Below are 17,008 nucleotides of genomic sequence, written 5' to 3'. Positions count from 1 at the left end.
TATAGTAACACACTTTTAGAAAATTTCTTGTTTAGTTTGAATGTTGTGGATCAATATTGGAAATGGTTGGTGCAACAATTGGCGGTGATGTGGATGTAGCCGTTATCGATGGTGATATGGAATTGTTGTGCTGCATATTTACTGTTGATGGCGGGTTATCCGAATGCACGAGTATTCTCGGCGGCGGAAACCCGAATAGTTGCGATCACTGAATTCGTGGCCAATAATTTGTTGTTAAATCGGGCGTTTGACTTGGTATTTGTACTGGTACGGATACACCAGCTGAAATTACACCTGCAACAAAATAAATATTTCGATATAAATAATTGTTAAGCAAAATCAAACTTAGATTATAAGTGAATTGGAAAATTGAAATCAAAGATAATTAAATGTTCAGGATCTTGGCGGCAACAAGAAATATTCGAAAGTCAAGAGAAGCAACAAAATTGTCGCTTGATGTCTGAAGAGAGATTCTAAAGATAAGAATCTGAAATGAGGTTCTATACACAAACGGGACGAATAAGGTAATCGAAAAACCAAGACAGTAGAGAATGTTTAAGCACGACTTTTTGATACTACCAGCGCTGGATTTACCGGTAAATCGACAAGACCCAGGCCTATAACAGCACATGAAAAATTTTAGTTTTTTAAATTATTCCCAATTAGAAAAAAAGTCAATGTTCAAGTTTTTAGTTGAAGGGGCCTATAATTAACAAAGAGCATGTCATGATATGCATAATTTTACTAGTGTCTACTACCTGCAAGTTTCTAAATCCGGTGCTGGGTACTAAAATAATCTGTACAAAATGGAAAAATTCCCTTACGTGAATTTTTAAAAGCATTATGAAAGATAATATGAAGTTTATAACCTCATAAGATATTATTTAGAGATTGTGTAGTTTAAAAAAAAAAAATAATTTCTATAATGGCGATATAGAAAATGATGAAGAAAAAGAAGAAGGAATGTGTTTTTCTCTACATAGAATACATAATATATATTGTACGGTTTTAAGAAGGCAGTCATTTGCATCCGGTGAACGACTGTGAATTCATTTAAACGGAAACAGTAGTGGTGTTGAAAGGGAATGAGATCTTTTCTGAGTACTTCGTCGTATATATATTCAATGTTGATTTCCGTCCAACTTACAGTTGTGTAGTATATAGTTTTATAGTAAGGTGGCGCCACTTTCACGTCAAATTGAGGTGGATTCCTATTATTTCACTTCACGATCTTTGGCTCTGCTGGTACTATGGAGACTATATCTATCGTTTAATATAATGTTCTAACCTTCTTCACACGTGATGGATTTTAACATTGGCGTCATTTCAATTTTATAATGGTGTTAATTAATTGGAAATACATAGATTAACAGTCATTTGAATTCAACACTCTTTTTTAACTTCCTAGTAGAGAAAAGTTCTTGTAATCGGTTCTAAAATCCAAATCGAAATTTTCACCATATTTTTACTTTACATGGTCGAGACAATATATTAAAACCACTTTTGGATTTATGTCTACGCGTGTGGGTATGTGTACTCGGTGATATTTCATGACTTTTTGGTAATGCATAGCCTATCAAGATGTCTTGAAAAGACTGCCAACAGCGTTAGGGAAGGAGGAAAATTAAATCAGAAGTTTAATGTGTGGATCATAAGAGTGACATTCACATGAACAGCTTGCAGTGAATTGCAGGGATATTATAATGCAATCTGAAGGGTGGTGATCTCCCTGTCTTATGAGTCTGAATGGTCTTTTGTCGAAATAATAAGATTTTCAGACAGCATTTGGGTGAAGATACTTATATATACAATTCGAAGACCCTTATTTGTAAGGTAATCCCATTGATAAATCTCTAGTATTGCATAATTTTATGTATTCCGTGGAATTGTTCAAAAACAAAAATTAAGATAGTTTCTAATAATAGAAAAAATTTTTCTAGTTATTATTTTGATATAATAATAATTGAGATTTCTTCTTTTAAGAAGTACTATGCATAGCTAAATTTGGTCCTTCGAGCCGGATTAATATTGCTGTGCTTGTATATCTTGTACGCAATGAACTAACATTATCATTCAACAAGTAAGTGTATCTTAGGTTTCCTAAGAGTTTAGTTACATGCCTATGTGTCATATTAAACAGGATAAAACAAAGAAAACTCGCGTGAATCCGAATACATTGTTCTGACGCCAATGTTTAAAAAGCAATTGTGTAAAGATAGGGAATTATACATTGCTATATACTATATATATATAGGAAATATTTCTCTCCATATAGTTCCCTGTTTAACATAGCGTTCACTGACTGGTTGCAAGGTTCGTTGGAGGCCAATGGCGTGGCGTGATCTCTTGGGATGTCCTCAACAAGGTTGCATGACTAACTTAATCAGATCACTTTCTCGTAAGTGCTACTCTTGTTGTTGTCTAGATATATACACACAAATGCTTTGCTTTACTTGTTTTCTTACTTATATGTTTGATTGTGTTGTATGTGTTCTTGCTTGCTATCTGCTTTATGTGTATTTTGAAGGAAGAATCTCATTTTCTGATATCAAAATATAATTCTCAAAAAATATTGTTCAACATCTGATACAGTATGTATCAAATTTAATTTATTTCCACTGTTTTTTTCTTGATTGCTAGAATTGTCATGGGAAAATTAGACGGAAAAAATAGAAGAATCTACAGTACAAAGGTGAGTATTGTTTCGTGGATAGTTCTCTTATGAAACTTCGTGAGTGGCTTCATTTCAGCTTAACCTATAACGTTAACATTTACGGAAATTGGGGCGTTTTTAATGTGGAAAATAGAAAACATTTCAATTAAACGACGTATTGAAAAAATATGAACAACCATTTGCTTCTTTCTTGAATGCAAGATAATTGAATATAGTTAGAGAGAATAATAGTGTCCCCCAAAAATATTGGGTCGTTTGGTCGTTTTTTTCTTACTTTTCGTCTTCATTCATGAAATTATAGCAAAATTCATCATCAAAGTTGAAAATAAGTTACAAATAATTTCAACGACAAGTCTAAACTTGCCCTAGCGTTCGTACTACCTTAAAAAATCAATTAACTATCTCTAAAATTCGACGTAAACAAATAAATATACTTTCAACTTTATAATATTAGTATAAAACATAAAAGATAAATAAAAAAATATCTATGTTTGTAAAAATTGGTTCGCTTACAAATCATGTTTGTTGATTTCAGAGAATATCACTTTAGAGAATATTCCTAAGAATTATTATATTTTATTTAAATAACAATTATTTTTCTCTCTTTATTTGAAAATCGTGAACAAATGTTATTAAAGTCAGAATGATCGTAGGACATGTTTTTAGATAAATTTATTTATACGCACGAATTGATAACTAATTATCCTTAAATATCATCATTTTATGCTTGATAATTCATTACAGGAATAAAAATATATTTATGTATATACATTTCATCAGTTGTTTTCGATTTTCATTTTTTAAATCAGTGTTTCCCAAACAAATGTAATAATGCTCAACGAAAAACTATGAAAATATTGTACTTTTTTTCAGTGCTAAAAGTTTGGACACAAACGGAGTAACGAAGAAGGGAAACAAAAAAATTAACATAAAAACAAGAGAAAGTGGCAATTGGGATGATGAATTGTAGCTTGCAGAAAGAAACATGAATTCTTTCCACGTTAAGAAACTTCTGTAATTTTGAAAGTCTTTTGAGAAGAGTAAAAAAGCGACTAATCGATATTTTTGAAGACATCAATCAAATGGGACAGATGAACAAGTCATATCATTAAATAGAATTACGAGAAACTGCGCTATAAAAAAATATTTGGGAGGATATATTAGATTATATTTAATTTTGGTGGAAGCGCAGAAAAATATGAAAAGTAGATATTATAAAGCAATGGCTTATTTTTTATTCGGAATTTTAAATAAATAATTCAATGACTTATTTTTTATTAGGCTTATAAAGGGCATTAATGAGAAAACCCAACCCATACGATTTAAAGATGATTCTTAGAAAACATGATTTTTTTTGAAACGTCCTTAAGAAACTTTAAGGATTTGGAATATTAGGGAAATTTCAAAATTATTACTATCTATAGGACATTCTCCAACCAATATTCTGGAAGACTCTAATGCTTTTTGGCTTTCTCCTTATATATACTGGCTTAAAATACAGGAATGAAAAGGGAATGGGATAATATGAAAATTTTGATGATTTGATGTACTTACCGGTGCCAGTAGCTGGTGCAGAACTTGTACCCGATGCACTCCCATACGATGGATGTGTATTTACAGCTGATTGAGCATGTGCCACAGCTGAATTACATGCAGCTGATACGGCTGCAGCACGTGATTGATTATATGTTGTACTTAATTGATGTAATGGATCATGATGGAACATATATGGATATGCTGTTGTTGGATCTCGTTGTTGTAAGCAGCTACTACTCATACTTGTTAAACTTGTTGACATTGAACTGGAACACAAAAAAAAGAAAAACCATTTTAAATTTATGACATCAAGTCACGCACATAACTTTACACTAACGATTTATATGACATATAATAAAAACAACGTCATTTTTAGTATTCCTTGTCAATACTCTATTTCATGTTTTCGAAAGTATTTTCTATTATCGTTTTTCAAAAGTCTTTCATAATCTACCTGCAAATTCTCAACTCCTGATCTTTTATCCATTTGGAGAAAATGGGCACCAAAGTGTCCTAATTTCCGCCCTCACGGATAAGCAATGACGTTTACAAAAAAATTATTTCTTTCAAAAGTTGTTTATTTTTTTTATAAGGAACACATTGTACATTTAAACTTTTGTTCTATTTCAAACGATTTACAAGAACGGACAGACTTATACCAAAATTTGATTTGTATTGTCAATATTTCTAAGCGTTACAAATTTGGGATTAAAATAAGTATATCTTAAAATATATACACAGGGTATGAAAATAAATTTCCTGAATTTCATACACTATAATTTACAAAAAGTTTATATAATTTTTAATAATAATAAATTAATTAATTTAATGGATATGAATGGATAAAATAAATTGAAGTACTTTTTACGTAAATGTGTCATTCAGTCATCAGTCATCATAATACAAAATAATATCGGAAACAAAATCATCTCTACACTATATACATAAGATTAACTTAGTACTTAGAAATGTCATTTTAAATCCTGACATTAAGCTCTTACAGTTGTCCACTTTTCAATTGAATTATATATATTATATTATGATAATAAATATAATATATTGAAAGTTATATTATATAAATTTATTTATATATATTAAATAGAATATTTAAATATATATTCAATAAAAAATTTGTCAACCATAAAATACATATATCAAAAGTTAACATTTTTGTACACGCACAAAAAAAGATAAGTTTTTAATTTAAAATATCTTGAATGATTATTCGTTTCTTTTGCTAAAAATAAGTTCACCGTATAAAAGGTTCGTTTATTAAAAGAATCAAGGAACTGTAGGTTTCTAGAAATTATTAAGGTAGTAAGACTATCATAGTTAAGTTCATAAAAACGTGCACAATTTGTGAAAATACTGTACAAAATACTTAGGCGAAGTATGTATACATATACTCAATATACGCACACATATTGTTGTTTTTATAGCCTGTACCGGTGATTTTTAGTTCCAAGTTTGTAACGCTTAGAAATATTGACGATACGAACAAAATTTTGGTATAAGGGTTCATAAAATCACCGAATTAGTTCAATTTCGTTTGTCTATCCGTCTGTCCATCTCTCCGTGAACACGGTAACTCAAAAGTGAAAAAAAATCAAGCTGAATTTCTTATAGCGTGCTGAGGACGTAAAAAGTAAATTTGAGTTCGTAAATCAACATAGGTCAATTGACTCTTGACTCTGTAGGGCCTATCTTGTAAACTGTTAGAGATCGAACAAAAGTTTAAATGTAAAAAATGTTTCTTATAAACAAATTAATAACTTTTGTTTGAAACATTTTTTCATAATCATAATTGTGTATCCGTGAGTTTGAAAATTAGAAAAAACTGTGGTGTCTATTTGCTCTAAAACTATAAAAGATAGGAAGTTGAAAATTTCCAAGTAAAATACTTAAAAAGTTTTCGAAAAGAAAAACAATTTCATCAAATACTTAAGAAAAGTATATTTACGAGCAAACTACCTTCAAAACAAATACATTTCAATATTGAACAAGATTTTTTTAATTTGAGAGGATATATTAGTTTATATTTAATTTGGTGGAAGCGCAGATAAATATGAAAAGTATTGAATCATTTACTGATTTAATTATCAGTGATTTTATAAAATTATTGTAAACATAATTAAAATAATAAACCATAAATATCTTATAATTTTAATAAAATATATGAAATGTAGAAAACAATAATTTATTATGATAAAATAATAAACAAGAAAATAATTGTACAATATCATTGGAAATAGAAAGACTTAAAACATTATCTTGTAAAACATGCCATCATCAACATACGAAACATACGAAACATAGTTTTTGCCTGCGGTAACTATATGCAAGTATTTCTGTATTTTCTAAACATAGAAAATAATTGAAACTGTTTATAATTTCTAGTTTACGACGAATAACTTTTCTGTATTATCATTGCAAAATTATGTGAATAAAATTACCTTTAGAAGTTATTAACTTTCTGATTAACTAAAATATGTATTTTTATTTTACTAAAAATAATTTTTACATAGAAATAGGGTTGAAAATCTTTACAGATTTGATTGGGAGACTTCAGGATTAGTGTAGTTTCTACCGATTCCCGATACAGTAGAATCTCGATAAGTTAAACCTCGGTAACATAAAAACCTTAGTTACTTCAAAAAATACTACGTTCCCTTCCCATCAGAGCCCAAAACCTCTATAGCTTAAAATACGCAACCTCTATAACTTAAATAAATAATTTCTGTTAGGCCCTCAGTAACTAAAAGAAATGTTTCCACAACCTCTATAACATAAAATTGTGTGAATGAGTCATTTTGAAAGAGTGTCAAAACAAATGGTTTCGATATTTATTGCTTGCACGTTTTTACTTGTTAACGTAAACAATAACATTACCTATTGTTTGCTTTATCTAAATTCTTCAAAGCTTTGCGGTGGTTAGCTTTGTGGCAACGACATACTTGCATCATAAGTTTTTTGATTGTTGTTCTGGAAACATCGCTTTACTTACTGTGTGATAAAACTGTCTTAAAATGAGTACAAAAAGAAAACTAACAACCCTCACCTACGCTGATAAATTAAAAGCTATAGAAGCAGTGAAAAATGGATTGAAAAGGAAAGAAGTTGCGGCTCAATTTGGAATACATGAGAGTACATTGTCTCTCATCATTAAAAAAGAAGCTGAAATCTTGAAGAAACAAGAATCAGGAGGAAATCTTCAATGTAAAAGACAAAAAAATGCCGAATTCCCTAATTTAGAACATCCCATCCTTCTGATGCATTCAATAACATAGACCCTTAATAACTAAAAACCTCTATAACTTAAAATATTTTTTGTTTCCCTTGGACTTTAACTTATCGAGATTCTACTGTATTAACATAAATGTTTCAGAGTTCAATAAATAGAGATATTTTTTTGATTACTTGTTTCATATTTTGGGAAATTAGATTGAAATTATTCGAAGGATATTTATTTAAATTTATAATTAGACATAGAATTTTAAAAATTTATTAATTCTTAAACATACTTGATGATACAAAATTAATTGTCAAATATAAACAGATAAAAAAGCATCGAAAAACTGCAGTGATTTTTTACATATATAAAAAAAAGTTGAACTCCCCTAACTTTTCCTGTCTGTCATCGCATCGGGTTACACATCCATTTGATCGTTATCACACAAAGCTCCGGTCGACCTCTACTATATTGGATAACACATATATACACGCACGCATGTGTGCACACACGATGCGCTTATATATATTAATAATAATATTATTTAAATTCTTTTTCCGTTCACGTTTCTATTTCCGGTTTAAAATTATTGAAAGATATCGATCAACGCATTTTTTTTTGATAGCTTCTAATAAGACCTATTTTGCATTTAAATAATCTTTTTTTGTAATTCAAACTGATTTGAATATCAATAATTATTTTTTATTTAAAATGGGGGAGGGAGGGTTGAAAAACTGCCTCATTTTAATATTATATTAAGTATTATAATATATTAAGTCATAAATTATTATTTTTCGACGACGAAAATTTATTTTTGTTATTTAAAAATAATTTATTCTGTTTAGACATTAAATCAGGCTGACAAACTTTTGAGAATCCTCGGTCTTTTACATTCAACTAGCTGCACCCCGCGGTGTTACTCGCGATAAAAAGAGATTTTGAGAGTTTTTATTAATCAATCAAGTCTCAGTGCCAAGTTTCATCCAAATCCATTCGGTAGTTTTTGCATGAAAGAGTAACATTCATCTATCTATCCATCATATATCAGATTGCGTAGATTTACTTTCAAACGTAGCTGAGATAAAGCCTCTCTCCGTGGAAAAACCCAATACACTAGATGGACATTGTTATATTTACAAAAATATTATACATTAATTAATAAAGAAAAAAAAAAAAAAAAACTATAGCTAGACCAGGATACGAACCGGGGATCTCCTGCATATGAGCCAAGTACCTTAACCATGACACCAATTACATCATACATTACTTTTGATTTGTTTATTGGCATAGACTGACAAATATCAATAAAATTTCATTTGAATTGATTTATCTAATGATGACATTAAATAGAATTTAATTAACCGATACTATAAAATTAAAGAGATGCAAGTAAACATGTATTATATATATATACTAGTCAGACAGCAGACACATAGACAGATGAATAGAGACAGAAAGACTAAATGTACTGTGTGTATGCATTGCTTTTCTTCTTTTCATATACCAACTGTAACTCTGTGGAAGAGAAGGTTTGTGCTTCAGTTTGCTTGTTGTTGAGCAAGATTAATTAAGTTGGCGTGTAATGGTGCGTAATGTATTAAGTGATTTAACAACACGACGTAAACGTCGAACGTATTATAGATATATAACGGTACGTTATTATAGACGTTATATGTAGGTACGGTTATTATTGAAGGTATGTTTATGGTATGTGTAAAAACAAATTGGAAAAATTTGAATCGATCAATGCATCAAGAGCCTAGACCTGCTATATTTTGATAGGGGCCTGGATCATTTGCATTAGACCATTGTACCCTTAATCATTCTGTAGTTTCTCGGCAGTAATTTCTGTTTACAAAATCGTCAGATTATTGAAATGTACACTTTTAAGCATGTAGTTAACCTCCTACATCTTAATCTGACGCGCTCAAGTTATTTCACCTATGGATTTTTTTTAACTTATTTGATCTTATCCGATTATTTATCTGAATAGAAAGGGCTACTATTTGATGATGGTACTTAGGAAATTCCAAGGAACGTCTCATATGATACTCGGACCCGCTCGAGTTACTCCTGAAATCCTCTCTTGAAGATTACGAGGATACAAAAAGTATTGTTACTACGTCTTGTTTTTATTGACATAGATTCAATTATTTATGAGTATAAGTGTACAAGACTATATAGATTATAAATTGTTAAGGTAAGTATGAGAGGTAGTGTATACTAGAGAGGGATTCAGTGATTTGATTGCATTGCAACATTGGCATTGCACATTGCATAGCATTGAAGCTGTCTATATTAGTTGTAGCACACAAGCTACAAGCTACAAGAGTTATATCTACGTAACGTAACTACTTTAGCTAGTGTTGTCTAGCTAGAAGGAAGGTAGAAGATAACTAAATCATTCACTGAACATTGCATACGTGTACATAACTACCATACATAGGTATATAAATCACCTGTTTTCTCCTTGCTTCACCTATTATGCATATACTACTATTCTAGCTGTCTATCCTCATAGAACGGTATATATTTATTATTGTAGTAGATAGATATGTATATAGAACGCATTTTATTCATTATATAAAATGACGATATCGTTCTGGGTTCGAGTCAAATAGATAAATTCATTCTGTTTTTATATGAAATTAGTTTTGAAGTAAAAATCTACGATATTAGTATTATTTTCAATGTATAAAAGAAGATATACAGAAAAGGCCATTGTAATTTATTGTGGCTAAAAGGTCGTTTTGTATGTTAATACCAATCAAAAAATAACTTAAAAGTCCGGGTCGCTTTAATAGTCAATTTAGATTCTAAAAGGTAAGAAATAGAATAAGACTTTAAATGTAAACATTTCTTCGAAAATTGTTAGCTTTCGGAGGAAATGCGACATAAAAATTAAAAGTTTAAATGCTTTAAGGCCTTAAAGCTTTTAAGGCCAGGTAATTTTTCAAGATGGAAGATCAAAGTCAAAACCTGAAGACTAAAAATCATCAAAGGTGAACAAATTATTTTGGTCTAAGTGAGTGGAGGACTGACGATTAAAGATTGGGTGTGCATGAACTTCCTTAAGGTATTTCGATACCGTAAAAATAAAGATCAATTAATCATACTTTTATATACGCCCTCTGTGAAAAAATCATATCAATTCTCTGTATACGGTTTATGAGAAATTAACTACCAAAGCCAATGTATTTACGAAAAATAGACCACATATAGCACAGGGTATGAATTTTTCATAAAAGATGGTATCATTTTATTTGGACTCTCCATTAAAAAAATGCACGTGTTTTACCATTCTAAGTGTTATAACTACTACATTATAGGTGAATCACATCATATATTGTTATGGTAATGTCGCTTAGAATGGTTTAAGGTTTTATGCACAGTTTTACTTAAATTATTAAATGATAAGACTGAGAAAGTTCTTAATTTTGGTATGATTAAAAAGCATTTTTTTATGTAAATGGTTTCATTTTTTAAAGCACTAAGAATCAATAATTATTACGACTTTTCCATTTACAACCATCTAAAAAGGACTGTTTAATAATTTATTTCTCGTAAAGCTTACAGCGAATCCAATTGAAAATTATACAGAAAGCTTATTAAATACTCAAAATATCAGATTTTTGGTAACGTTATCGTTTTAGCATCGAACGCCTTTATACAAAGCAAAAACAGACCTAGATTATATATATTATTATTATATATAATATATTATAAATACCTATATTTAAATGTTTATTGTAAACTCTACGTTCGAACGTTTTGCTACGTTTCTCCTTCGAACGTACACGTATACTTCGTTACGTTCGTAGTAAATTCTAAGAAATAATAAGTTCCATAAATGTTATATAGTATGATCGTTAACAATTATGAATAAACGTACCTACTACCTACTACCTACTATAAAATATTATATAGAAATTCTATGTCTATTGTTCTAAAATATTCTATAACGATGATGATTATGATGAATTTAGAATAGAATGCTTCCACACTGAATAGAATTATATTATGATTATTATATATATTGTTTTGAGAAAATGTTTCATTTTAACTTTAATACATTTTACTACAACTATGTGTGTAGAATTATTGCAGTCATAACTTAATTAAAACCCTATATTTTAAGTATTTAGTTTTAATAACTTTATATACTTTTGTGTTTGTCTTTCATTGAAATATTATTACTTTTGTTATTTGTCATATATTTCTTTATTTATAAAAGAAATTAACTAGTTAGTGTTTTGGAAACTATGTTTCTTATCGCAAGTTATCGTTCTGATTTGTTTGATGATGGTTGGGTGGTAAAACCTAAAAAAGTTTATGTTTTATCATTAAACAAAATGAGTTATGAAAGTGAGCTATCAGAAGTTAAAGATAATACAGATAACTTAAAATAAGTACAAGGAAATTTTATGTTACGTCATAATAATTATCTAAATCAGAAGTATATCTTTTGTAAACTAATTCATACAAAAAAAAGGAAAAATAGCTCAAAAATGAAATTCTTTATATAATAAAACAAGTATTTGATTTCTAAAATCAATACCTTCAATTTTCAGAAAAATATCTTGAAAATAAAAAAGTAATCGTTACATTTATGTTATAATGTAAGAAGATACGAAAGGAATTTAGTTCCTACCGGATGTCCCACAATTTCTCTTGCTTTATTATATATGTAATATATATCAAGGTATGCTAAGTTTAGTCACAAATTTGTAACGCTTAAGAATATTGATGCTGCGAACAAAATTTTGATATAAGTGTTCATAAAATCACCGAATTAGTCCATATCCAGTTGTCCGTCTATCTGTGATCACGATAATTTAAATCGAAAAGAGATATCAAGCTGAAATTTTTAAAGTGTACTCAGAACGTAAAAAGTGAGACTAATGAGCAACATAGGTTAATTGGGTCTTACGTCCGTAGGCTAAGTTTATTTTTATGAGGTATATTTTAATAAATTCAAAAGATATACGCAAATAAGTAATAAACAATCGAATAAACTTAAAACAGTCAAAAATATAATTATATATGACATATAATAAAATATTTAATATAATCGGTAAATAACGATTAACCAAATACATTAAAATTAATCTAACATTTAAATGATCGGTCAAAATCTGTTTCTATGTCCTTTAGGTATAGGTCCCGGCAGGCATATTATTTGGGTCAGATTACAATTTTTCGATATCTAGAGTAATTTTCAAAATATGGAAAATTTTGTTTAGTTATTCAATTTTTGGATGTTTCGAAAATCAGGGCAGATATCGAAAAATTTTATTCGTAGTTTTCGTCTACATTTAATTCAAGTTATTACAAAATTCACCATCAAAATTGAAAATAAAGGCAAAAAAATTTCAACCACAAGTGTAAACTTGCCTTGCGATGGTACTACCTTAAGAAAATACAGTCAAACCTGGATAAGCGAGAGTTCAAGGGAGCATAATCTCATTCTGGCTTATAGAGGTTTCCTACTAACCCGAGTTTCTCGCTAATGCAGGTACTTGGGTAGCGTTTCTCTCTTCTAGAGGTAGCAAGTACTAGACGCAGCAATAACAAGTCATAGCAAGTACGAATGTAGTAAATATGTAATATGCTAAAATTTATTGTAGCTATAGTTCCTCCTAAATAATATAAATAAATAAAGCTCGACTGTCGCTTATAGAGGTATAGATAAATAGTAGTCTTACTTACGGAGGTGCATGAGGAAAAAACGACTCTCTCTTACAGAGGTTTCTGTTTCTTGCTAATAGAGCTTAAAATGACGGGTCCTGGCTATTACTCTCACTTATAGAGTTTTCTCACTTATCCATTTCTCACTTACCCAGGTTTGACTGTAATTGAATTTAAAAAAGAAGTTGCTAGGTATAATACGACCTTGTTAACAAACTTTCAAATTTTCTTCCTTTCTGTTATGACAAATACTCCGCCAGGTTCTAGACTATATTTAACGTACATCACATGTCCACTTCTCTGGGGGTTAATATAATATTGAAGTCTATTAAAATAGTACTTTAGACCATCATGGATGTATATATAATTGTCTAAAATATTATCAGTAAACACTTACTGTAAACTTCTCATTCGAATAGCGTAGGTACTATGGTAGAGAATTAGTTTAGTAACTATATTCTGTGACCATCAGTGTATATTTTAGCTTTCTAAATGCTACATTTCTATATACATTTCTATATGTATAATAATATCGATATATAAATCGGATTATAAAGTAATTAGTCTTAGGATTAAGCCATTACCATTTACTATATATTATATTATATAGTTGGTAGCAGGCTTCAAATAATGTAATATTATATTATAGATACAATTATATTACATATATAATATATATTTTTGATCATATAAAATTAGAATATTATGAATTATTTAGAGAAATAACTATTAATTAATTGTACGGGAGAGAGTAAATTATTGGGTAAATTAATTGTTTAAAAATTACAAACCGTTGATATTGATATTGGAAAAGTTATTTAAATGTATGACAGTTTAATTTATTTAATTACTGCAGAAAAACAAAAATTTCATAAAAATGAACAGCAAGTCTTGGAACTCACAAAGAAGATACGGAAGAGAAAACTCAAGCAAACGAAGATATTACTTGATCATTATTTCATCGGCAAACCCGAAACATTCAGAGTAAAGAAGATTTTGCGTTAACTTTTTTAATTTTTATACCTTATATTTATGTATTATACATCAAGGTATACTAAGTTTAGTCCTAAGTTCGTAACGTCCAAACATACTGAAACTACGAGCAAAATTTTGTTATAGATATTCATAAAATTAGTCCATATCCGACTGCCCGTCTGTCCGTCTGTCGTGTCCGTACAAGATAACTCAAAAACGAAAAGAGATATCAACCTGAGTTAGGACGTAAAAAGCGAGGCTAAGTTTGTAAATGAGCAATTTAAGCTAGTTGGGTTTTGGGACCGATGGACCCACCCGGTATATCGTTAGAGATAGAAAATTAAACAACTTTTGCTTGAAACATTTTTTCGTAAACCTGAAACTGTTTATCCATGGGGGCGCAAATTAGGACAGAACTTGGGTGTCCATTTTCTCCAAAACTATAAATGATAGACAGCTGAAAATTTGCAGGTAGCTGTAACTAAATGACGCTATAAATATGTGTTTAAACACTTCTAATTTATAAAAATATAATGCAAGCACAAATTTTCAACACTTTCTATACAAGGTATTTCATCAATTAACTCAACCAATTGTTTGTTTTTACTTGTTTCTTAAATAATGGAAACATTTTTACATTACCTGTAAGTATCAGCCATTGTAGCAATAGGTTGTGGTATCGATGAATACATTGAATTAAAACCAGAATTAATTGGTAATCGTGGTGCTGGAGCTGGTGGACTTACAGCAGCGACTTGTTCAACTGCACGCCTTTGATTACGTAATTTCTCTTCACGTCGCCATTTAGCTCTTCGATTACTAAACCATACCTGTAAGGCCAACAGAAACAAAAACATTATATTACTTTTTTACGTTTTACGATTATTTTGAAACGATTTGCTATTGAAACGATTTGTTTTTTTTTTTCTTTGAGCGTAAAATTAAGATTAGTGGGACTAAGTGTTGTTGTGGGTGTATGTTTGTGTGAGTGATTTATTTCTAAGCTATAAAGAAATTATTATCGCTTACCTTTAATCGCATGATGTCAATGGGTCTCTTTTTTTATAACTAAGAATATTATATCTACTTTTTTACCTTTTTTCAAAATACTTGCCTATTTTTGCCCAATTTTTATCTTCTGCCCTGAGCTATTTAATTTAAGTTTGAATGGTGAAAGTATGTTTTTTAGTGCCATAAAATGTTTTTTTCATCATGTACCGCTCTTAATAACGAAATATCATCCCAAACTCCCTTAATTAAAGTCCCTTACATAAACGTATGCACTTTTTTCTCAATTTAAAGGTAAAATTCACAAGTGTGCATCGGACGTGTAGACAAACAAAAATCGTAAGGGGTGAAAACCCGAACTGTATTTCTGTGTCTTGTGAATCGTGAAAAATAGTAAAATTATTTTCCAGTTGAATGAAATCGATTGTAAATGACCTTCGATATAAAAAGTATAGGAACAATTTTCTTCTATCCACATACATACAGACAGACACACGTCATCATATTCGTTCGGTGTGAGAATAACGAATGTTAAAAATGTTAATCAAAATAATATTAACATTAGACGTTCACATCGAATGCAACAAATATATATAAAGTTTTTTTTTTGTCGTCGGTCGTTTTAGTTTATAAAAAGGGTGAACTGCTGCAGATCATTGCTGCCACAAACATTTTTAGTGTTATGTATTATTATGAATGGTGTTTTGTTGATTATTGTTTGTATGACAATATTGAACTTGTCAAACATTTATTATATAAATATAACAAAAATATATATTATATGTACACAGAGTTTGTTATAGATTATAGGAAGAATTATCAACTTACAGGCAGATTATTTGTATTAACCATATTTTGTTCAAATTATGTTTTTACTTGTTTCATTCTTCATGTTTAAAAGATGTGAAAAAGTTTAACCCGTCAGTACTCGCGTTAATCGTTCGGTAATCTTAGACCGCGTGATTAGAGATTTACATTAGAGATTTACTCATGCGTTAAATGTTTCGTGGGTTAAATATTCTTTAACTTTGTAAATTATAAACTCTATATAGAACGTGAAAACATTAGAGAGGAGAAATAATCTAAAGAAATAAATTCATTTTAACTAATTTCATCATATTTCTATCACAAGGTTTTTTAATTTACTGAGTACAACTTAAACATTAAATTAACGAAATTACACGAAAAGAGTTTGAAAATTTCCGAAGTTAATATTTTTTTTTTTACATCTTTACTCTCGTGCTGAGAGAAACTCTCACAATTCCTCAGGGGACTTAAAAATATATTTAAAAAAACTGTAGATAGTTTTAAGTTAAGTGTGAGCAAAATACTCTTAGCGCGGGTAATGACGGATTAAGAATATTTACGAAATATTTTTATGAAATAAATAAGTTTGGCATTGTTTTAAATAATGTTCCAAAATTTGATAACTGAGCCACCAACGAGCCTTGTTTATTGTTTGACGAGAGTGAAAACAAGTTCGGGAAAAACACGTATTCTGATCCAATACGTAGTCCAAAAACAAGCCTTGAGACGATGTTTCTACAAATTTGTTTTATGTCTTAGAAAACAATTGTGGCTTTCTTAGCCTTGATTAAAGAGGCCACAATTTTTGAGAATGCTATTGAATAAGTTTTTCTTGGTATTTTCGATAAAGTTTGTTACCGAAATTAATCAAACTGCAAAAGAAGGGGATCTAGAAGGAGGAAGAAATATTATAGGACTAAGATTCTCCCTAGTCCTTTCTAGTTTTTGATTGAATTACTCGATAAAATTTTTCCCATACTTAAAGTTAAGATTCGCTACGTTTATTCCCAGTTCATAAGTTTTTTATGTAATTGGGTCGCTAATGTAAGAAAAGGCAGTTTTTTTTATTGACATAATCAAATATTTTTCCA

The 17,008-nt window shown here is 29.5% G+C and overlaps 1 protein-coding gene across 1 annotated transcript in view; it reads right to left on the bottom strand.

Moving 5' to 3' along the window:
• The window catches only part of LOC123299318 (paired box protein Pax-6), a 111,225-nt gene continuing 94,217 nt past the window's right edge, over window positions 1-17,008 (bottom strand). Inside the window, exons 7-9 of the mRNA XM_044881682.1 lie at window positions 14,745-14,932; window positions 4,229-4,476; window positions 1-294 (exon numbers count right to left, since the gene is read on the bottom strand). Of these exons, the coding sequence (XP_044737617.1) occupies window positions 206-294; window positions 4,229-4,476; window positions 14,745-14,932 (525 nt within the window). The 3' untranslated portion in view covers window positions 1-205. The remainder of the gene's footprint in view (window positions 295-4,228; window positions 4,477-14,744; window positions 14,933-17,008) is intronic.

Source organism: Chrysoperla carnea, chromosome 4 (assembly GCF_905475395.1).
Source record: "Chrysoperla carnea chromosome 4, inChrCarn1.1, whole genome shotgun sequence".
Taxonomy (NCBI): domain Eukaryota; kingdom Metazoa; phylum Arthropoda; class Insecta; order Neuroptera; family Chrysopidae; genus Chrysoperla; species Chrysoperla carnea.
The sequence above is the reverse complement of the archived record's forward strand: the minus strand, read 5'-3'. Positions and strand labels throughout refer to the sequence as shown.